The sequence below is a fragment of the Mastigoproctus giganteus genome, chromosome 1 (assembly GCF_048544385.1).
Source record: "Mastigoproctus giganteus isolate SK-2022 chromosome 1, ASM4854438v1, whole genome shotgun sequence".
NCBI classification, from domain to species: Eukaryota; Metazoa; Arthropoda; class Arachnida; order Uropygi; family Thelyphonidae; genus Mastigoproctus; species Mastigoproctus giganteus.
The window spans coordinates 96,713,791-96,737,181 of record NC_143575.1 but is presented as its reverse complement, the minus strand read 5'-3'; the positions used below and the strand labels follow the sequence as shown (position 1 = coordinate 96,737,181).

Sequence of the window (23,391 nt, the reverse complement as noted above, 5' to 3'; positions counted from 1 at the left end):
CAGCAGGATTCCTCCTGCACAAAAGCTCAAAAATACTGTGTTATGCGAGGTTTGTCACAACTTTCTAACCATGTTAGAGCAAAACCGTATTATATAAATAATGTGTTGTGCGAGGATTACTGCAATTTATTAATCGCGTTAGAGCGTAACCGTGTTTTAGAAGTACCATGTTATATGGGGGTTGCCTATACTCACATTAGTATACATGCTGTTGTTGTTGTCATTGGGTTTAATGACACAAGGGCTACTAAGGCCAAATTGTGTCTGTTCATCATTTATTCACAAGAAGCATATTGTTAGAGATGTTAAATTATATGCTTAAGTAGAAGCCAATATGTTTCAGATACAATAAAAGTTCTTCAATATTTGCTTCATTTCCTAAGAAATAGGATAAATCAGGTGACATATTCAAATATGGAGAGTGACTGAAAAGTGTTTGACCGGATGATTGAATGTAAGAGACAATCAACCAGGAAATGGACTGCAAGTTGTCTGTGACACAATGAGCACTGAGGAGGGTTTTCTCGCAATAATAAATAGAGATGAGTGTGTTCAATTCTGAGTCTTGCCAGTACCACTTCCTCTCGTCTGTTTCGTTGGAAGCCAAAGAGCTACAAATTTGGTTCTTGCTTTATCTGGTAAAGTTTATTTTGGTGTTACTTTCCCAGATCTGTGACCATTTATCGTAGCATGCTTTGCGTATGACAGATTTATCGTCAGTGTTGGGAACCTGAGAAAGTTGTGAGAGCGGGTTGAGGATGTTTAGTGGCAAAGTCAGCAATTTCATTTCCTGGAATGCCAAAATGGCCAGGAATCAAGCAAATACTGATTGACTCATTAGACATATTGCAGGAAAACAGCTGGGAACGAATCTGTTTCTATGCAGGATGAGAAGAGGAAAAATTCTTCCTTATGCAGAGACAGCGCTGAGGGAGTCTGTGTGAATTATGGCAGATGAGATGGAAAGCTCAATAATCTTACTAAGCGCTAACTTAATGGCATATAATTCAGCTGTGAAGACACTACAAGCTAGCAGTAGTGTGGCTGAAATTGTATATAAAGGAAAAGCTGCCGCAGCATCTACCATACTGTCAGTTTTGGAACCATCCGTATAAATTTTACAGGCATGGCTGTTCATAGTAGCATAAGCTGAATGTAATTTTCTGATATTGCAGGGAGGTATAATATTTTTCCCCCACTGGAGAAAGTGCATATATCTTGAGAGACAGACACACACATGTCCAAGGTGGAACAGGTGCAGTTGTGTCATGAAAAATTTCATTTAAATTGACATTTCAACTCTGAACAAGCTCTTTAATCCTGAGCGAGGCAGGTCTATTTTCATTTGGCTTGCTCTCATAGAAGGATTCTCACTGAGTATTATAAAGATACTCCCAAATTGGGTCCGATGGTAGATTCTGAATCTTAGGAGTGCAGTGGAACAGTAGTGTGGGGCAGCGGGGATCATGCGCTTCAATATATAGACTTTGGATCGGAGAAGTCCTGAAAGCTCCCAGCACAGTCCTCAGAGCACTGTGATGGATCATAATTAGTCATTTTAAAGTAGTGCTCCCGGAGAGTCATACACTGGACAACCATAATCTAGCCGTGAATGGATTAAACTTCTATAAAGATGCAGAAAAGTAAACCGATCAGCTCCCCATGACATTGATGAGACCGATCGAAGTATATTCAAACGCTTTATACAAGAAGTTCTCAAATAAGTGATGTGTGCTTGGAAATTTAGTTTGCGGTCTAATTTTAGTCCAAGAAATTTAACGGTATTAACAAGCAGGATTGGAGTATTGTTAATTTTCAGTGCAAGTTTGGGATGGAGAGCTTGTTTCTTGCAAAAAGTGAGTGACAGTGTATTTCTTTTCTGATAGTCGGGAGCCATTCCATAAGTCCAGGATTCTATTTTGGTTATGGTAAGTTGGAGCTGCCATTCGATGGTATTCATACTTTGAGATTGACAAGAAATGGTAAAATCATCTGCATACATATAAGTTTGAACAGTTTTTGGGATATCTCGTGTCATGCTGCTAACTCGGATTGAAAACAGTGTTAGACTAAGTATTGATCCCTGCAGGTCTCCCTCTTCCTGAATGTGAGATGTCGAGTACATTTTTATATTGAATCTGAAAAGAACACAATTTCAGGAAATTTTGAATTTTTTTCCACCAAATGGCCCCTAAGCCCCAGATGGTTAAGGTTCATAATAATACCAAGAAGCCATGTAGAATCAAATGCCTTTTCAAGATCTAAATTGACGACTAGGTGTTGTATGACAAAGGCATTGCGGATATGAGATGTGGCTCTTTGATAAGCACGTCTTGCATTGATCTATTCTTCCAAAAGCCATATTGTTCTGGAAGGAGATTCTCTGAATCCAGGATGTAAGTGAGCCTAGTATGAACCATTCTTTAGAAAATTTTTCCCATGCTGCTCGTATGAGATATTGGCCTGTAATTTTCAACACAGGAAGGTTCTTTTCCTGGTTTTGATAAGGCAATAATGAATGAATGGTGCCGGGAAGGGTAGGCATTTTCAGAGAAGATCCAATTATAAAAAATTATCAGGGTTCTCAAGTCTTCTTCAAGTAAATGCTTTAGCATAACGTAATGAACTCTGTCTGGACCTGCGGCACTATTGGAAGATCTGTTTAACGTTTCTTGAAGTTCTATTAATGTAAAGGATTGGTTGTATGGGGATAAGCAGCATGTGAAAAAGTTGATTTTTTTATACTGTTTTGCACCTGCTTTGATGTTCTGGAAGATGGACGCATAGGAGGCAGAAGCTGGGATTTTTGCAAATGATTCTGCTAGTGCATTAGCAACTTCTTCAAGAGTAGAAATGTCTTTCTGTTTCCAATGAAGTATTGGAGAGGGCAACCGAACAAATTTGCCACTTAACACCTGTATTCTTTTCCAGACAACCAGTGTATCTATGTCTTTGGTGACAGTTGAGGTAAAAGCAATTCATGAATCCAGTTTCACTTTCTGCCTAGCTTGTCTAGCTTTTGCTTTCAGTCTTTTAAAAGTAATTAGGTTACTAATGATGGGATGATACTTGCGGAAATTATTCCAACTACGGTTTTTTCCCTGTTTGGCAATTAAACAATCTGTATTCCACCGGTGATTTCTGTGTTTTCGATAAAGCATGGATTTCGGAATGGAGGCCTTAGCTGCAGTCAGAATCTGATTGTTTATTGGTTATGAAGTGTTTATATCATTAATATGTTGCCTTTGAACATAAAATCTGTCTAAGAATATTTGGGCAGAATAGCCACCCCAGTTTGCCTTTTTAAACTGCTAAGTGGATCACTGATCAGGATTTGGAGTTACCCATTTGCAGTGAGCAAATAATTGGAAAGTGATCACTGTTAAAGGGATCGGTTAATACAGACCATGTCATGATTGGAAATATGGATGGTGAACAAATTGACAAGTCTATTGCAGAAGCAGATCTGGGTTGGTAGGTGGATGTAGGTAGGAGATCCAGAATTTAATAAATTAAGATCATTATTATTCATGAATTCCTCCATCAATTTGCCTCTTCTATCCATTGTAGCAGACCCCCACAATGGATGGTGCCCATTAAAATCACCAAAAAGACAAATTGAAGTCGGGAGTTGTGCAATGAGGTTGTCTAGTTCTGAAAGCAGAAATGGTGCAGATGGTGGAATATAAATGGAAACAATTGTAAATGATGTACCAACTGCAATGCACGCTGCAACAGCTTCTAGGGTAGTTCTCAATTGGATTGGTCTGGATGGTATGTTAGCTTTAACAAGAATAGCTACTCCTCAAAGTGCAGGTGATTCTGAGTTCCTATCTCGTTTGTACATGGTATAATTTGAAAATTTTGGTTTTAAGGTTTTGTGGGGAGTAATTGTTATTGTCAACCCAGCAAATGATGTTGTCTTTAACAGCCACTCAATGTTTTTAGGTGGCTGTTTCAATCAGGAGGTCACCAGATTGTGGTCTTTTCACCATTTTTGGTGATCCAGCAATAGATTCCCAAGTTTTTTGGATTAAGAATGGTGATAACCATTCTTAATCCAAAGATGTTTTTTTTTTCATGTTTTAACATGGGACTAAATAAGAAAAAAATTAATATAAAGAATGGATAAAGGAAAGGAAAGCAAACTAAACCCAACTTAAATTCATATAATTTCCTTTATATCCATTCTAATTTTTTTGCCAACATGCAAGAAAATTAGAATGGAAGGAAAACAGAATGAGAAAAAAAAGAATGAGAAGTTAAAAGTAAGGAAAAAAGAACAAACTGTATTATTCAGGGACTCCATGATCATAGTGATGTCTTGTCTCTATTAAATACCAAAATGAGAAATCTTGTGAGATGCATGGGGAAATAAAATGCCCATTTTAATAACTACTAATTGTAATTTAAAAATTTTATTTAAAATGATCATTTTATTCATTCAAATAATTTAGTCATTCTTAATTTATTCATTTTTTAATTAAAAAAAATGAAAGTGAGATAGGATGTACGTACTTTACATCTTATCTCTTTTCAGTTTTGTTTATTTTCCGGATGCTTTCAGACAGGGAGAACAAGAAAATTTATTACACCAAACTACTCTAATTATTTTTCAAGCAATCTCCATATTTTATTTCTGAAGAAATGCCTCACACAAGATATAGTCCTGAAGTTTTCCTGAATTTGCATCAAGAACACTTGCTAAAAGTATCCACGGATTATTCACCGAACATCCATGGCAATAGTCAAAGCAGAACTACAAAAAAGATTCAGTGAAAAATACCATCTTTTACATCAGATACATCAACTTAAGTTTGAACTTAAAAGATGGTTACTACCTACAGCTTGGTCTAATTTCGTTGACCAAGAAACGTATTCAAGCAACGCATAATCATTTAACACAAAAACATTCACAAAAATGGGATATACTTAGAAAAAATCTACAAAACACTCACTTCTCTAGTAAAGATTTCTTCACAGTCAATTTCACCAGCAGAACTATCCAGTTTAGCATATGGCTTTAACTTTGCCATTAGTAATAATAATTATTCCATCAAAGATGTAATAATAGAATTACAAACCAAATTAGACAATCATCCTGATAGATATCATATTATGCATGAAACCAATATTATTTTCAATTCCTAATTAAATTGCAAACCCAACGTTAGCCAGCAACAATTAGTTAATATTGGAAAGTTAATGGAGAACCCTAACATCATAGTACAGAAAGCAGACAAAGGAGAAACTGTCACAATCATGGATAAAACTACATATCTGGACAAAACGTTACACATTCTTTCAGACACCACCACTTATAGAACAGACAACACTTACAGTATTACAAGACATAAAATGACTAAATTAAGAGATTAGAAACAGAAATTAATTGATGAAAAGGTGCCACATCATTATCAGTTCATATTCCTGCCACAAATCATTGATGAAAGGGTACTAAGGTAGACCTTTTTCATTAATTAATTTCTGGTTCATAATACTTAGTTTAGTTACTTTTAATTTGTAATGTAATTTATTTAATTAGTTGTTGTTGTTTGGTTTTTAGGAGCATTAGCAACTAAGGTCATATTGCTCCGAGAATATGCGGTGGTCATTCCCTTGACCTTTCCGTACCCTCCGTATTTGGTGGTGACGGGTTTGAATCCCGGTCTAATGAAGAAGCATGGGCTATACACTGCTGCTCCTTCCCACCTGGCTACGGAGGCGCTCATTTAATTAGTAATCATTATTAGACATCTGTTTCTCTAAAGCTCTTGCTGGTAAGGGCAGGGGGTGAAATTATGATTCCAGAGTGAGTTTTTCTTGTTTCTTTATCTTTCATTTTACTCTTCTTTCCTTATCTTTATTCTTCTTGCTTTTTCAAGTTCCCAAGCTAATTGGAAACTGATAAGTTCTCTATTCCTTGATTTGCCTTTACATAAATTTATATTTAATGTCTCTCTCCCCCATGCTTCTAAAGAAGCTGATGAGTTAACTTTGAAATCAGAATGGTTCTATTCATTGCAATATGAATCTAAAACCTTCAGTCTGGTGTCATTTGGATTATTATTATTTTTTTAAAATGCCAAGCTTTCAATTAATGAGGTGCCAATCAGCAACCAAGATAACCACCTGGAAAGTTGCAAAAATTTTCAAATAGATAAGACAATGGTATCAGTTTAATAATCTGGTTAATTTTTGGTGTTTCTATATCATGCACTTGTATTTTGAATCTTCTGCCCAAAGCAGTATAAACTTTACATATGAGGAGTCTGACAGGCTTTTTTTTTTATTATTAGGAGGATGAATAGAATAAACTGTTCACTGCTTAGCAAAACTATTTAATATTATTTATGGTATTATTCATCACTAATAATATAAAATAAACATGTTTACTAATCTGAACTATCACACAGAAAAATTTTACTACACTACTCACCTGGCATCTGGATCAATACTGACTAAAGGCTTTACTTTTTCTTTTAGCACATCTAGAATATGATGTAAAAAGAACAAGATATATAAATCTGAAAATCGATAAAATCAAAGACTGTTCCTTAAATTAAATTTACTTAACTGTTTTAATATTAAAATATGCAAAGAGGAAATCAATTCTAACAAAAATCACTTTTGGTATGGATGAATATATGTGATATTATGACCACCAGTCAAGTAGGGGCCTAATTTTTTTGTGTATGTCAGAGTATTCTATAATTCCCACTTTAAGAATGTGACAATTAAATCCTATTTACTGAATTAAATGACAAATACATATTTAATTTATGCCTATAACTTCACTTAGCAGTAATAGCATGCAAGAAAAAGTGCTTTACTGTGATCTGCTTTTGCTAATGGTCTCAACTTACCAACATCTGTGTTGCTCTGAAATGATTTTTTTTTTATCCCTCTAGCAGGCAATGCTTTGTGTATCTTTTCAATCAAAAACAGAAAATCAACCCTTCCCTATCTCTTCCATCATGCAGTATGATTGATGACTTTTGAGGTTATGATGAATGTCGTGGCGAGATCCAATATTCCTTACATTTCGAGGGTACAGCTCTAAAACGGTGTTCGCAGACCAGCAGCTAGTTAGTGCACCGGACCGAACCTATTGGTAACTCTCTAGGAGGGGTCCGGATCAGCTAGTGTATAATCTTGCTACCTCTACTCTGCTAGATAGTGACTGGAGGGAGGCCGAGTAGTGTGTATGCAGGGAGCATTGTCGAGGCCACATTATGTCAAGGATCTGGGTATATTCTTACCACGTGTACGCCATATCCAAAAATTTCATTATTTCATACAGCATGTCCCACCCACTTTTTCTTACTATTGAATACACCACGAATTGTCAAACTAATAGAGCAAGCTTATCTGTGAAAACATCTAAACCTCCCAAGCACTTCCTAATTCATTTCACAAATATACATGGTCTCAATTCTAATCTCAACAATGTCCATTTCCCCTTGCAGTCTGCCAAACCCCATGTACTTTTTCTGACAGAATCTCAGTTATTGGTTGATTCAACTACTGCTCATCTCAGATGCCCAAATTATTCGCTATATGATTCCTTTCGCCTCAAAGGTGGTAGTTGTGCATATGTGCGTTCTGATATTCCCTGTCAGAGACTTGGCAATTTGGAATCTCCTCTCTTTGATCTTCTCTGGCTTAAAATCTCTTTACCTCATTGTGTCAAATTCATCTGTTGTCTCTACCATTCTCCCAACTCCACTAATCACATGGAGCTCTTTGACTTCCTCTCTTTGCAACTTGACTTTCTCCAGTCCAACTTTCCTAACAGTGAGGTAATTTTCCTTGGCGACTTTAATGTTCACAACTCCAGCTGGCTTCCGTTTTCTAGTCACACCGACCCAGCAGGTCGAGATGCTGAGGCTTTTGCAATTACTAATGACCTAGCACAAATTGTTCATTTACCTACAAGAATACCGGACAATCCTAATCATACAGCCAATACGCTTGATCTTTTTCTCACAAACAACCCTTCTAAGTACACGGTCGAAGTAAGAAGTCCTTTAGACACTTCAGATCACAACTTGGTGATCGTCTCTTCTCCAATGGAACCTTTATCTCATGGCTATTCCCAACCCCGTGTTGTTTGGCATTACAAGAATGCAAAATGGGATGACCTGCGAGACTTTTTTTTCTTCTTTTCCTTGGTCGGATTAGTGTTTCAAAACTTCTGATGTCAACGTTTGCTCAGATCGTGTCAGAGAAATTATTCTTGCAGGAATGGAATCCTTTATCCCACACTCCACTTTAAAATCTCGTCCTTTATCTAAACCTTGGTTTTCCAATAAATATGCTAAGACTGTTCAAGAGAAGAATGTTGCATATCGTAATTGGCTTGTTTCTAATTTTCAGTTTCATTTTCTGCCTATACCAAAGCTCGCAACAATTCTAAAGCAGTTATTAGTCAGTCGAGCTTGGCTTAGAGTAGAAAACTTGTTTCTTGCCCTAATGTTAGCCGAGCATTCTGGTCTCTTGCCAAAGCTATTGGCCGCAACTTTTGCCCATCTCTGCTCCCACCTCTGTCCAAACCAGATGGTTTTGTTGTCACTTCAGCCAAGGATAAAGCTGACCTGCTAGCATCCCATTTTATCTTCCAGCTCATGTATTAATGATCTTGGTAAAACACCTCCCACCATTCCCAACACGCTCCATTCAATGCTTTCTGTTGTCGTCCGTCAAAAGGATATCAGAAGGATTTTGATGAATCTTGATGCTAAGAAAGCTCCAGATCCTGATGGTATTTCTCCACTTGTTCTCAAAACCTGTGCTCCTGAACTTACACCTATTCTTTGCCGCCTTTTTTCACTTTCTTATTCCAAAGGTGTTTTTCCTTCTGCTTGGAAATTTGCTCATATCCAGCAAGTTCCTAAAAAGGGTGACAAATCCCTCCCATCCAATTATTGTCCCATTGCAATTACTTCTACTCTTTCTAAAGTAATGGAGAAATCAATTAACCACCAACTCTAAAACTACCTAGAAACCTTCCGTTTGATCAACGATCGCCAGTATGGATTCTGTCAGTGTCGATCCACTGGTGATATTTTGGTTTATGTTACCCATTTATGGATTAATTCAATGGAAAGGTTCGTTGAAACACCGGTAGTTGCTCTTGACATCTCAAAGGCTTTTGATCGTGTTTGGCACAAAGGTCTTCTAAACAAGCTTCCATCTTATGGTTTGCCAACTGTTTTTAGTAATTGGCTATCCAGTTTTCTCTCTGATCGCTCACTGAGGGTGATGGTAGATGGCTCTCTGTCTTCTAACTTCTCCACTAATGCTGCTGTCCCCCAAGGTTCAGTTCTTTCCCCCACTCTTTTCCTCTTGTATATTAATGACCTTCTTCCATTTACTGGAAATCCTATCCATAGTTTTGCCGATGATAGCACATTGCATTCCACTTTCCATTTTGAGAAACCTTGTCCTGCTCAATCAGCTTCAACTTCTCGAAAATCTGCTACCAATTCCTTAAATTCCGATCTTCAGGTAATTCTCCAGTGGGGCAAAGACAACTTAGTTAATTTCAACCCTTCTAAAACTCAGTCTTATCTTATATCTCGCAAAAAGGATTCTTCTGCTTCTATGCTTATCTTTAGTGACACTCCGATTTCTAGGCATAATGATATATCTCTTTTGGGGATTACCCTTACTTCTAATCTCTCTTGGCACAAGCACATTACAAACATTGCTTCCTCTGCATCTAAAAAACTTGGTTTTCTCTTTCGCTCTCGGCGTTTTCTGTAAAAATGTATAAATCTGTATAATTCTGTATAAATTGCAAATCAGCCCTGCTGTGGAATATTGTTCCCACATCTGGGGTGGTGCCCCCAAAACCTCTCTCCGGCTTCTTGATTCCATTCAAGAGAGGGCAGTTAGGTTAATTAATGATTCATCTCTAACAGAGTCTCTCCACTCGCTTTCTCATAGACGTACTTTTTCTGCTGCATGCCTCTTCTACAGATACTTCCATGGGCACTGTTCTTCTGAATTGTCATCTATAATTCCTGCTCTCTCTTTCAAAACAGTCCGAACATGTGCCACCACCAGCCAATATCCATTTACTGTCCAACTTCAACCCCACAGAACCAACTTTTCATCTTCCTCATTTATTCATTCAGCTGCCGTTTTCTGGAATAACCTTCCTTCATATGCATTTCCTGAAAATTAAAATCTACAGAAGTTCAAGTCCAATGTCAACAAATATCTTCTTTCGTCTTCTCAACCTCCAACCCAAGGACGGTACTAAGTACTATAGGTTCTAATACCTCTCGTGTTTGGGGTTCACATAAAAAAAAAAAGAAAAAAAAAAAACTCACATAAAACTTTAAAACTTTCAACTCAGCAATTGTGTTAATATAAATAAAAACTCATCGGTGCAAAATAGCTCTGATATAAATAGCTCAAAATATAAATAAAAATAAAATAGCTTAAATATAAATAAAAAAATGTAAATAAAATAGCTTAAAATATAAATAGAAACTCATCAGTGCAAATTAAACTCTTAAAAATCTATTTACATATGTAAATAGATTTTTAAGAGTTTATTTGCTTGTTTATTTTTTTAAGTTTATTTTATATATGTGAATTTCATGAACTCCCTTAGCATAATCCAAAAAAAAGATTCATACCAAACCCTATTCTTAAATAAGTCACTGCGGGTGTACGAGTCAGAGCCAATCTTAGAGAAAAACATTTCTCTCTGTTCTGTGTACCTTGTACAATTTTCCAACACATGATCTGTAACTTTGATATGTCCACATACACACCTCAGATCATTTTCTACTCCCAGCAACACCAACCTTTTCCTTATTCCATGCACAGTTACTACCATTGTAGCCATCAAACCCAAGCCCAGCCATCCATCCATTTCTCTTACTACCTTGACTCCAAGAGGAAAGGCATATGTGACCCAGCCCTTGTCAGAACGGTTCCACCTTTCTTGCCAAATACAATCCATTTCTTGTTGCATTCAATTTCTCTCTCTCTTTAAATCCTGCTTCCCATAACCTTATTTTCCTCAATACAAGATTTAATTCCCACTATTTTTATCCTCTTATTTTTCTTGATTGCATACTCCATTACTCGTTTGATCACAACTAAATCAACTGTTTCTTTTCCTGATACTACTTGTAACGCATCATTTGAAACTGTTCTACATGACCACATCACAGCCAAAAGGGCAAATCTCTGAGCAGAATTTAGGCTCCTTTTTACGTGACTATTAGTCACCCTATGCCCCATGCACAAGTCAAAATGGACACAAAGATATACTTCAGGCGGAAACACTATTATCACGTCACAGGACTCTCGTCACGTTGCTGTTTAGTGTAAACTGTGAAGTCGGTCATAGGGTGACCAGATTAAAAATTTGATCTCAGGGTACTCGTGCTTATGTTTGGGATATTCATTCCTCCTTTAGGGGTACTTGCATTATATTGAACAATCCGAAAAGTTCAAAAACCGAACAATTTTAATAACAACAATTTTATTTCTATATTTTGTTGATTTTTACAAGTTCATGGAATGCAAAATTAGTCAAATTTTAATAATTTAACTGAATTAAACCACAGGCTATAATTCGTTCAATTCAGAAAATTTTATTGCAAGAGTTATTAATACTAAAGAAACTTATAAATATTAACATCAAATGTTTTACATAATTGTTTACAATACACATTCAATAAACCTGATTTATTTTATCAAAAAGAAAATATTTACATAGCAATACTTTTCATTTGAGCAAATTTTCTTTAACAGTTTTTCATTTTCAGTGCATTTGCGTAAAATTCTTTGCATGACATAGTGACTTGTTTTCGGCAACAGTTCTCCTTCAACATTCTTATTTCTATCCTTTTGCCATGCGTTAAACATTGAGCTAAATACTACCTCACTCACTGCATTTGAGTGAGGCAAAGCAAAAACAAAATTAATATTTTTTTCTGTATTACGTACTTTGTACGCATTTAAAATTTTTATCCAAACGTCTGTGGTATTTTTGAGGTCTTTTGTCTCAATATTTCTATGGAATGATTTCAACAGAACATATTCTTCATACAGCAAATCGATATTGATATTGGGGATTTTAAATTAAAAAAAAAAAGTTTGTTGCCTGAGCCTTAAACCATTACAACGAAATAAAAAGGAAGTCAACTAGAAGGTAAAAGGTTACAAAGTAAGCATAATATAAATATTCTACAACCCTCTTTGTAAATAAGATAGAATGTGATTTTTGAGTCTTTAAGGGTGCAATTTCAACAACTTTATCTCCAGTTAATTCTTTCTTCCTAAATAATCATCTCAACAGGTTGTTTTATGATTTCTGCTTTTTTCAAATTCCCCATTTCAAATGTTAAAAAAGGGGTATCTTGGAAATTTTATTATAATTCCAAAAGGGGTATGTCTGGCAACCTGTAACGTTGTATATGTGTCATTCTCTTTGAGGAAAGCTGAGCAAAATGAATTGCCACAGTTCATCCTCCTCTTTGGATTTTGAAAAATATTTAGAAAATGCATGTGCTTTTCTTATAGCTGAGAAAACAAGAGAATGCAATGGATACACGACATAAACTGGAAGAGAACAGAAAAAGGTGAATTCCATCATTTACTACAGGACTTAGAAGAAGATGAAAATCATTTCAAGATGTACTTACGGATGAATAAAGAAGAATTTAATTTCCTATATAATCCAATTAAGGATGACATTCAAGGGCAAAATAAGCAAATTTTGAAATTCAATCAGCACTAAGGAAAAATTAGTTGTATATTTAAGGAAAGTTGAAATACTGCAAGTTTAATTTTGAATAAGGATTTATTCTGTCAAAATACGAAACAAAAATTTTTAATGAAATTCAATTACAACAAAAAACTACTTCTCAACCCTAAAAACTGAACTTGTAAGAAATTGTTATGAGTTGTGCAAATTGAAATGATCGACTTGTTCTTCCTCTCAATTTGTTAATTGTAATTCTGTTGGTCTATTTTCCTCCTTTGGCCATTTTTCAGCTTCTCTGTAACTGGACATTTGCTGTGAGTAGTATGCCAAGCAGATGGTCAAAGTGGAAGGTGCTTCGGAATAGGCACAGGAGCAATGTCCTTGATGTTGTTGTTATTTGTTTTCGTATATTCTTACTTGTGTGCTCAAAACAAATTATTTTCTTCTAATTTAATTTTCTATTAGCATTTCCTTCATTTTCCCCTTGTCACGTGGTCACGCCTAATGAAATTTCTCTATTCGAACAGAAAAATCTGAGCTCCTGACAATGTCATTCAGCCTTGAAGCCCGACGTGTTAATTTGGGTTTACAGACAATGACAACAGTGCATCTCCAAGCAATAAACTAATTGGTAAATATAGCTCCCTCACATTTGACGTTAGACACATATACAAGTGAAGTCTTGTGAAGTGATAGTAGAGTGTTTCCGCCCTTACTGCCATCTTTCAGGCAGGTGTTGAAAAGCTGAATGAGGATAGCAGAAGCAAAAGTCCAAAGACGTTTGACAGATTTCCCCTTGATGAGATCCAGATGTCAGGAGCCTTGACATTCTTGATCTTGTTGATGGCCATGGTCACTTCCTTTTCAATAAAAGGATCTTCAATAGTATTAGGTTGGAAGTTTTGGTTGTTGGTAGTGTCTTGATTATGGAAGTCTGTGTTTAGGGCATCATCATGGTAAATCAAATCATCCAGAATTTTGTTCATTGTGTCCAGCCAATTTGTTGTCTTAGGAGAGCGATTATTGCATATGAAATTGATGAATTCTGTAGAACCAATTTTGTTGCTGACAAGTTTATGCACCAGGCCCCAATGGTTCCCCTTCCCTTCTGCCTCTACCAGTGTGCACCATGAGTTCTGTTTGGTATCCTAAATCCTATTGCAATATTCTCTGCAAAAGGCTCTGAATCTTTCTTTGTATTGATCAGCAATGTGGGGAGGCTCAGCCCTGCATTTATGCTGGTATGCTCGATGTGCATGCTTGAGATCATTTCATAGGTTAGTAAGATCCTGTGGCCACCAGGGGGTGGACCTTGGACATTTAGAACATTTCTTCATCAATGCTTGTGAGGCTTTCAGGAGCAATGATTGAACAAAATCTGTTTTCTGGGTACTGTTCATAGAGTGATAACTATTGAGGGCAGAGGGAGTGCAGGTGGCTTACTGGATGATCTCATCAAAAATGTCCCATTTAGCTGATCTTATAGAGAACCTGGAATTATTATGAATGTAGATTTGGTGACGGGTAACTTGATCAGTAATACAGTATGTGATAAGGCTGTGATCACTGGTGGACGCATATTTGTGCACCTGCCACTGTTGGAGACAATTGCTGAGGGAAGGTGTTATAAGGGTAACATCCAAGTTGGATTCCCCAGTTCCTGAGTAGGTGGTAGGTTGACCCAGTAGATTAGTGATAAATTCTTCAAGTAAATCATCTCTAGCATCAGTGGTGGCACTATACCAACTATTAGAGTGTGCAATGGAGTCAGCTGCAATGATAACATGTGAATCTTCAAGCAGGCCAAGAGCCCGTTCCAGGGTGGCAATATGCGGGTGGATGTCAGTGCCGAAATGAAAGTCAGTTGTAAGGACTCAGATAATATAACTCCCAGATCCCTTTCTTCCTCTACTGTTTTTAATTCAATCCCATCAAGTGTATAATTTATATTTATTTGTCAGGTACCAGTTGAATGGTGGCAATATTCCAGAAATTTCAAATCTTGTAGGCTGTTCGCAGATTGCTGTAGTTAAGGTGTCCCAAGAATGTACAGATAATGGTCAGAAGTCAGAGCAGTTTACAGGCCAATAGCGGATGCCCACGTCTCATCAATGCTCATGGTGAACATGGGCCGTCCCACCTTGTGTCAGTCAATAGAAGAATAACAGTGGGACAATGGATTTTCACTCAGGGGATGGCTAATGGTGTTTCCAAGGACGCAATCCAACAAACTCTCATCATATGTGATAAGGCTGTGATCACTGGTGGACGCATATTTGTGCACCTGCCACTGTTGGAGACAATTGCTGAGGGAAGGTGTTATAAGGGTAACATCCAAGTTGGATTCCCCAGTTCCTGAGTAGGTGGTAGGTTGACCCAGTAGATTAGTGATAAATTCTTCAAGTAAATCATCTCTAGCATCAGTGGTGGCACTATACCAACTATTAGAGTGTGCAATGGAGTCAGCTGCAATGATAACATGTGAATCTTCAAGCAGGCCAAGAGCCCGTTCCAGGGTGGCAATATGCGGGTGGATGTCAGTGCCGAAATGAAAGTCAGTTGTAAGGACTCAGATAATATAACTCCCAGATCCCTTTCTTCCTCTACTGTTTTTAATTCAATCCCATCAAGTGTATAATTTATATTTATTTGTCAGGTACCAGTTGAATGGTGGCAATATTCCAGAAATTTCAAATCTTGTAGGCTGTTCGCAGATTGCTGTAGTTAAGGTGTCCCAAGAATGTACAGATAATGGTCAGAAGTCAGAGCAGTTTACAGGCCAATAGCGGATGCCCACGTCTCATCAATGCTCATGGTGAACATGGGCCGTCCCACCTTGTGTCAGTCAATAGAAGAATAACAGTGGGACAATGGATTTTCACTCAGGGGATGGCTAATGGTGTTTCCAAGGACGCAATCCAACAAACTCTCATCCTATTGGCCTCCAAAGTAGGCACCCAGTCTCAGTACCTGAAGTTTGTATCTGAACAGCATCATTAGACCACTGATGACTGAAAAAACATTGCCTTTTCTGACAAGTTACATTTCCTGCTATGCTGTGTGGACAGTAGTTCAATGGTATGGTGACAAACTGTTTAGAGGACTTACTCTGATTCCTGGTCCCACTTTCTGTTGGAAAATTGCAGGTGGCAGAAACTTTCCAACAGAAAGTTGAGGGCAGGTGGCAACAGTGTTTTGGTATAGGGTTGTTTTCCTGGAAATCTCTTAATGGCCTCATATTCCTAAACGGCATTCTGAATGCTAAAAACTACCTATCCACTGTGGCTAATCAGGTATACCCCTTAATGTGACTGTCTTCCTGGATAGCACAGGTGTGTTTCAACAGAATAATGGTTCTTCTACATTGCCGACATTGTTCAAGAGTGGTTTGCTGAATGTGAAAGTGACTTCCACATGCTACTTCGGCTGCAGAATTCACTGGATTTGAATCCCACAGAACATTTTTGGGATTACGTAGTTCAACAGATCTGGATTTGCATATTCCACTGCAGATTATTACAGATATATGGGATGCAATCCCAGCAATATGTACAACCTATCTCCTGCAACGTTGAGAGGCGTTATGGAATCCATGCCTTGCTTCGTGGTGGTATTGGTGGCAAGAGAAGAACATACACACTATTAGGCAAGTGGTCATAATGGACTGGACCGTGTATTACTTCTCTGAAGGCAGCTACCCTATTTGCCTTCCTTCTCAGAGATTCAGCTGTATTCATCAGTACACAACACGTGAACTGTAGATCTTGCACTCCCTATACCCAACATGTAGAAATGCCTAATCTTCAGTTACAATCAAAGAACTTATTTAGCCCAATAAACAGACTGCAGCCATGGTAAATCACCATGTCTTTATCAGCTGACCTGTGCTGGTCATGTGTCCTTCTTAGAATCTTGCATACAAACCTTATGCAATTAGCCCACATTTGTTATTTTTCATCTCAGTAAGCTTTATCTTAAATATACTTATGCATTTTCCAATGGAAAATAATTTCAAATTAATTTTGCCACATATATTTGCTATTATAGCAGTAGAATTTCCCTATAATTAATGTTATTTAACTGACTGTACATTATTAATGCTTGATATAATAGAATTCTCTCTAAGGCTACTTGTAATAATGGAACTTCATTGTAGTTTTTTAAAAAGTTAACTATGACTAAATTTAGTATGCTGCGGGTGGGATGTATCCTGAAAATCAACAAAAAAAAATATATAAATAAAAGATATTAAGCAATTCACTAAAATGTGATAAATTTAGTTTTGAATTTAAACTGTTGATTTAATATATAGTTTTTAAAATATTTCGTACTTCTCCATGTTTCTAACTTGTGTTCTTCAAGTTCCTCCATTTGAACCTAAAATTAGAAAAATATTAGAAATAACAACTACCTTATCTAACAATGTCAAAAACAAGATAAATGATTTTGCAAACTTTTGTAGAAATTAATACAAAAAATATCTAATTTTGAAGGGAACTTCAAACCTAAATACAAAATACACAGCATAGATCTTAAATATGCTTTTAGTGGCATGGTGCGCAGGTTTTTTTGATTTGGTAGTTGTTGGCGCATCGGCTTCTGTGGCCATATTGCACCTCCCAAGGTTTTTGCAGTACTTTGATCCAAAATAAAGAGCACTTCAGCTTGTGTGGAGTGTAATCTGCCTTTAATTTCTTAAAGAACTACAGATTATTTCCGGATGTTTCATGATCTCCTTCCTGTATCACTTCTTCAGTGACTGTAAAGACAGCAGAACTGGTAAATTATTGTGACTTTGTTTACACAGAGTTGTTAATTTGATTACACATTTATTTTTTAATATTTAACCTTTAGTATTTAGTAATTATATGCATAATAAAACTTGTGAGGAGTGTAATCTGCCTTTAATTTCTTAAAGAATTACAGATTATTCCCAAAATGTTTCATGGTCTCCTTCCTGTACCATTTCTTCAGCGACTGTAAAGATAACAGAACAGGTAAATTATGGTGGCTTTGTTTACACAGAGTTGTTAATTTGATTACACATCCAAAGGCTAAATATTAACAAATTTACATGTGTTAATATTTAGCCTTTAATATTTAGTAATTATATGCGTAATAAAACAATATTAACTGAAACAAATGCATGTAGATAGACATTAACCACATATTTTCAAGAGCAGAGTATTAGAACAGATAAAAAAAAAAAAAAGACAAAAATAGAAACAGTAATATATATATCACAAAGAAGAAGCCCATCTCCCCTTCTAATGTAATCTTGAACCCACCCACACAATTAAGCGTGAGGATGCTCGCTCTCTCAATATCCTCACCTACAAGTATAAACAATGATTTGTCCCAGGAGACCTTAACCTGAGCGTTGATTAAAAAAAAAATTTAGTTTGGGAGTACATTAAAGAAGATATAAATATAATTAATCATAAACCATTATCTTGGTATGTGAGGCTGATGGTGCTATAAAGATAGCTTTACAAGAATGTAAACATTTATGGCTATCTATTTACTTAAGTTTAATTTTATTTAATTTCATTAAATTTAATCTAATTAAATAAATTATTAACCGGTTTCAAAAATTATTTAAACTGCTAAAATTAATTTTAACCCGATATTTACTAACAGCTATCAGTTGACTAATTCAGGATCTATTATGAATATAATTACTGAATACTGAAGACTAAATATTAACAAATAAGAAATGTGTAATCAAATTAACAACTCTGCATAAATGAAGTCAATAATTTACAAGTTTTGCTGTCTTTAAAGTTACTGAAGAAGAGGTACAAGAAGTACCATGAAACGTCTGAGAATAATCTGCAATTCTAACTCTAGAAGCCTACTTCATAAAATGTTTCAGCAGTTCCACAATCAAATGAACAAAGCAGTTAACTGTCATAATGCTTCTTATACCTAAGAAGTTCTCAGTAAAAAGAAGATCCCAAACCTCTTAATTGAAAAAGTAACTCTACGGAGTCTGAATCTGGCAACTGTATAGCAGTTTTATTGGGATATTGTATTTAATTTAATTTTAATGGATTTGGTAGAAAAACAAAATTAATTATTGAGGAGATCATATGTTGTTCAATCAGATCACGTTTAATAATCCATAAGTTAAAAAGTTTTGAAAGATTCATAGACACTTTTGAGCCAACCCTCAACTTCCCCCTTTCCCCACTTAACCTTGCAACCAGCCTGATCTTCCCTACATAATATATCCCTGTCCCCAAAATCCACCAGGTTTAGCCACAACAACCTCCCATTAGCTACACACCAAGTCAACCCCCCAACCTACATAAACACTCAGTACACTCCTTCTCCAGTCCTCCCCAACCAGACAAAGAAACTCTTATTCCAGTATCATGTTAACAGGTAAGCTTTCCACCCTAATTTAGAGAGTAGTTCTAGGGATTTTTCATAAATTATATTTATTATTTAATGAATTAACTAAATAATAAGCAAACATATAATAATTAGATGGAAATTATATATATAATGGAGTATATTATAATATTTGTAGATGTAATTAGAATATTGTATTGTATATCATCATTGAATTAACTTAATTCAATCAATGCAAATATCATTATCATATTGAAAACTTGTAGGATCACTCCTCAAACAATGTTCCTCCACAGGCCTGAAGATTTGGGAACTCACTGAAGAACAGTGAGTTCCCAAAATGTAGACATAAAACGTATCATTTCAATAATAAATTATTTAATCTACCAAGTGATATAATAGTGTGGTGTCTATCAAATCATTAACGCAGATCCCTTTCCAAGTATTCTGTAATTCTTTTAAGAAATTAAAGGAAGATTATACTCCATGCAGCAGGCTGAAGTGTTCATTTCACCAATTTTCAACACACACACACACACAGTATTTAACAAATTAATTTTGACCATATTTCAAAATCAAAATATATCCTTACTTCAACTAATGTCAGTAATAAATTCATGGAAAAGCTTGTATTAAACCAATAATTTTTCTATAAATAAGCACAACATTACAGTAGGAGATTTTATTCCTGACAGAAATCAAAAAGTATATTTTTACCAAAGGAAACTACTTTGAATAGTAAATTGGCAAGGAAATAGTACAATAAGCATATGGAAATATACATTCATAGTTTAAATAATAATATATAACAATGTAAAATGAGTATATAAATGACTGAAACTTTACTTAAAAAAAGTAAGGTTTCACACAATTATAGTCTTACACTTGAGGAATACAACCCACAAATAAATTATACGCTTGGTGGGTTTGAATTAAAAACAGTGGAGAAGGAAAGGGATCTGGGAGTTACAATTCAGGCAAATATGAAGTTTTCTGAACAGTGTAAACAGGTAGCCAGGAAAGCCCATGGTGTCCTATTGATGATTTATCAAATGTTATCCTGAAGAGATAGGGAGGCCATAATCCCACTGTATAAGAGAATTGTAAGGCCGCATTTGGAATACTGTGTTCAAGAATGGAGACCTCATCTGAAAAAAGACATTGAGCTTCTTGAAAGGGTGCAAAGATGGGCAACTCAAATGGTGAGATCAACAGAAAGATGGCTATATGAGGAAAGATTTCAATTATGTGGGCTACAGAGCTTGGCAACCAAGCACATCAGTGATGACTGATTGAAATTTACAAGGCTCTGAGGAATTAGTAAAATGAATGGAGACAGAATTCTCACTGTTATATAGAATTCCAGAACTAGGAGTCATAAATTCAAATTACAGGGGTTGAGGTTTACATTAGATTGTAAGCAGTTTTCTTTTAGCCAGCGAGTCATTGATCACTGAAACAAGTTGTCCTTGTAATTAGTTGAGGCTGACAGTTTGAATAAATTCAGAGGTCAACTGGATAGTTACCTGTGCAAAGCATATAATTTGTGTTTTCTTATCTACTTGGGGTTTTTTTTTTTTTTTTTTTTTTTTTTTTTTTGTCAGTGCAACAAAAGCCTGTGGCGTCCTTGCACTATATGGTGAATACTATCACTATTACAAGTGTAACAGTTTTTCATTACTATATTTTTCATAGTTAATAGCACTGTAAAAATAAAATATCATTTTCATAGTGCCACGTCTTTTATTCGTTATCTTAAGGACAATGTTAAATATTTATAATACTTCAATGAACAGTTTTCTCCAGTCAAGTCTTCTCTATGTACTGTCAAAATAAAATACCGTAGTATAAAAATAAGTACTTATTTTTTTCAACCTACTGGTTATTTTTAATCTTTATTTTTAAAAGGAATACATTTAAAATATGGAAGCAAATTGAGTTTTTACTGAAATGTTTTATTGATATACAGGCAGTCCCCAACTTACGTAATACTCTACTTACAGAAATTAGACTTTACATAAGTTTTAGTCGGTCAGTGCAAACTTAAAATTGTGGAAACTTATTTTGCATCATGTAGGATTAATGGGGGTATCATGAAAATATCATTGTGAACACAATGACACATTGTTTTTTGATAATTCGTTCCAAGACCTCTGAAATTGAAAATTTCGCTTATAACTAAGTTATTTATCTGTCTAAAAGGTCGCTTTTATAATGGAAATTGCGCTATACTTTCATCGTTATCATATATTCCGTTATAAGAATCAATTCTGAACGCTTTTGTGATATTTTTCTAAAACACATTTCTGGAGGTCACTACTGTAAAATAATAAAAACAATTTGCACTTTCCGGTTTATTGGGCTTTTCTGTTAGAGCAATCTATTTCTATTATAAATGAGTAGTAAACTCGATCTCATTGAATTTGCGATAATGCCGATAACTGGAATTGTGTGGGTTTTTACATTATTATGGTGAACTGCATTTCCTCTTCACTGAAATCTTCAATTATATAAAAAAAAACATAAATAAATTTTCAGAATTTTCTCTTCATTCCTATTTACTTATTACAATGGTGAAGGGAAAGGGACCAACAGAAAGTGTAAGTGCTAGGAAACGAAACAAAATTGATTTAGAAATGAAGATGATTAATTAAGAAGTACGAAGCAGGACATTTGTGATCTATTGCATGGAATTAGGTCTCGCTGCTTCAACAGTGAATACTATTTTAAGGGACAGTGCACATATAAAAGAACACATTAAAAGATCAACGCATTTAAGATCAAGTGATCACAAAACAGCGTTCGGGTATTATATCGAAGATGGAAAATCAGATTCGGAAGCAAGTGCCCCTGAGTCCAATGGCTATTCAAGCAAAAGCAAGAAGTATTTATGAAGATATTAAGGATAAGAATGGCAAACTCCAAGTCAAGTTCGTGGCAAGCAAAGGGTGGGTTAATAAGTTCAAGCATTGTGCTGGTTTCCAAAACATTAAAGTATGTGGTGAAGTCGCCAGTGCCGATTCTGCAGCTGCAGAGAAATTTTGTGATGCTTTGGAAAAATCACCTTATAAATCTCCACAGCCCTCACCTTTCGCAGTGGCATGCTTATCAGCTGGAAGAGTTAATTAGTATTAGTAACGGCCGTATGGTGCAAGAAAGCCTATGGCTTATGCTGCACCAGCCAAAAAAAAAAAAAAAAAAAAAAAAATCCGAACAAAACAATGATAAAAACAAAAATTAAATAAATAAATAAATAATAATAATTAATAAATAAATAAAAATAATAAAATGAAATAAAAAATAAATAAAAAGGAAATTAATCCTATCATCCTATGCGCTTCCCTTACCCGAAAGTACTATCCAGATGACCTTTGAATTTCCCCAAACTGTCGGCCTCTACCACCCATGAAGGCAACTTATTCCAGTAATTTATAACTCGCTGGCTAAAATAAAATTTCCTGCAGTCCAATCTAAACATTTCCCCCCGTAACTTGAATTTATGTCCCCTAGTTCTAGCATCATTTATAATCTTGAAAATTTTGTCCTCATTCATTTTACTGATGCCTCTCAGAGCCTTAAACACCTCAATCAAATCTCCTCTAAGGTGTCTGGCATCGATAATTCTGGCAACGATGCTCGAAAGGTAAAACTTGTGACGGTATGCCTGTCTCCTCTCTCTTTTTGTAATTTTATAATTTTGAAATTTTTGTAATTTTGTACACCTTTCTAATTTTTCATGCTCATGAGAAAAAAAATTGAATAAATAATTCTATTTACATGTTTGTTGAACATTTATTTTTGCTTCAATCAAATTCAGTGTGCATAGTTGCGAGTGCTGAATAAGAATTTAGGAAAATTCCGACTTATGTAAAGTTCTACGAAACACAATTCTTATGTAAGTCAGGGAGTGGCTGTATTGCAATTTAGAAGCAAGTATAATACAGTCCATGCTTTAGCAGTTAGGACTTAAGGAGAAAAGAAGAGAAGAATCATTTATCACATTTAACATGTGATAAATGATTTTCACAGTGCCAAGAAAACAACATTCCTTTAAGCAAATTCGTGAAAGGGCTGAATAATTTTCTCCCATATACAGTGATACAAGCACCATGTGTCTTGATGTCTCAGTTTTGTTTCGACCACATATTCATTAACTTTCGTGGCATTATGTGGTTTGGCCATTAAACAATGTCTCTTTTGATACAATCACAAATTGAGAACTGTACACAAGGTGGCTCTTCTTTGATAAATTCAAATAATATCAACATATGTTACTTTTCACATGAACACATAGATCA

The 23,391-nt window shown here is 35.5% G+C and overlaps 1 protein-coding gene across 6 annotated transcripts in view; it reads right to left on the bottom strand.

Moving 5' to 3' along the window:
- Positions 1-23,391, bottom strand: part of LOC150091024 (5'-AMP-activated protein kinase subunit gamma-1-like) — a 500,398-nt gene that overhangs the window by 110,878 nt on the left and 366,129 nt on the right. For all 6 annotated transcript variants that reach the window (XM_090373902.1, XM_090373912.1, XM_090373921.1 and 3 more), the window contains 2 exons: positions 17,068-17,113; positions 6,440-6,491 (listed from right to left, as the gene is read on the bottom strand). In XM_090373902.1, coding sequence (XP_090230028.1) covers positions 6,440-6,491; positions 17,068-17,113 — 98 coding nt within the window. The remainder of the gene's footprint in view (positions 1-6,439; positions 6,492-17,067; positions 17,114-23,391) is intronic.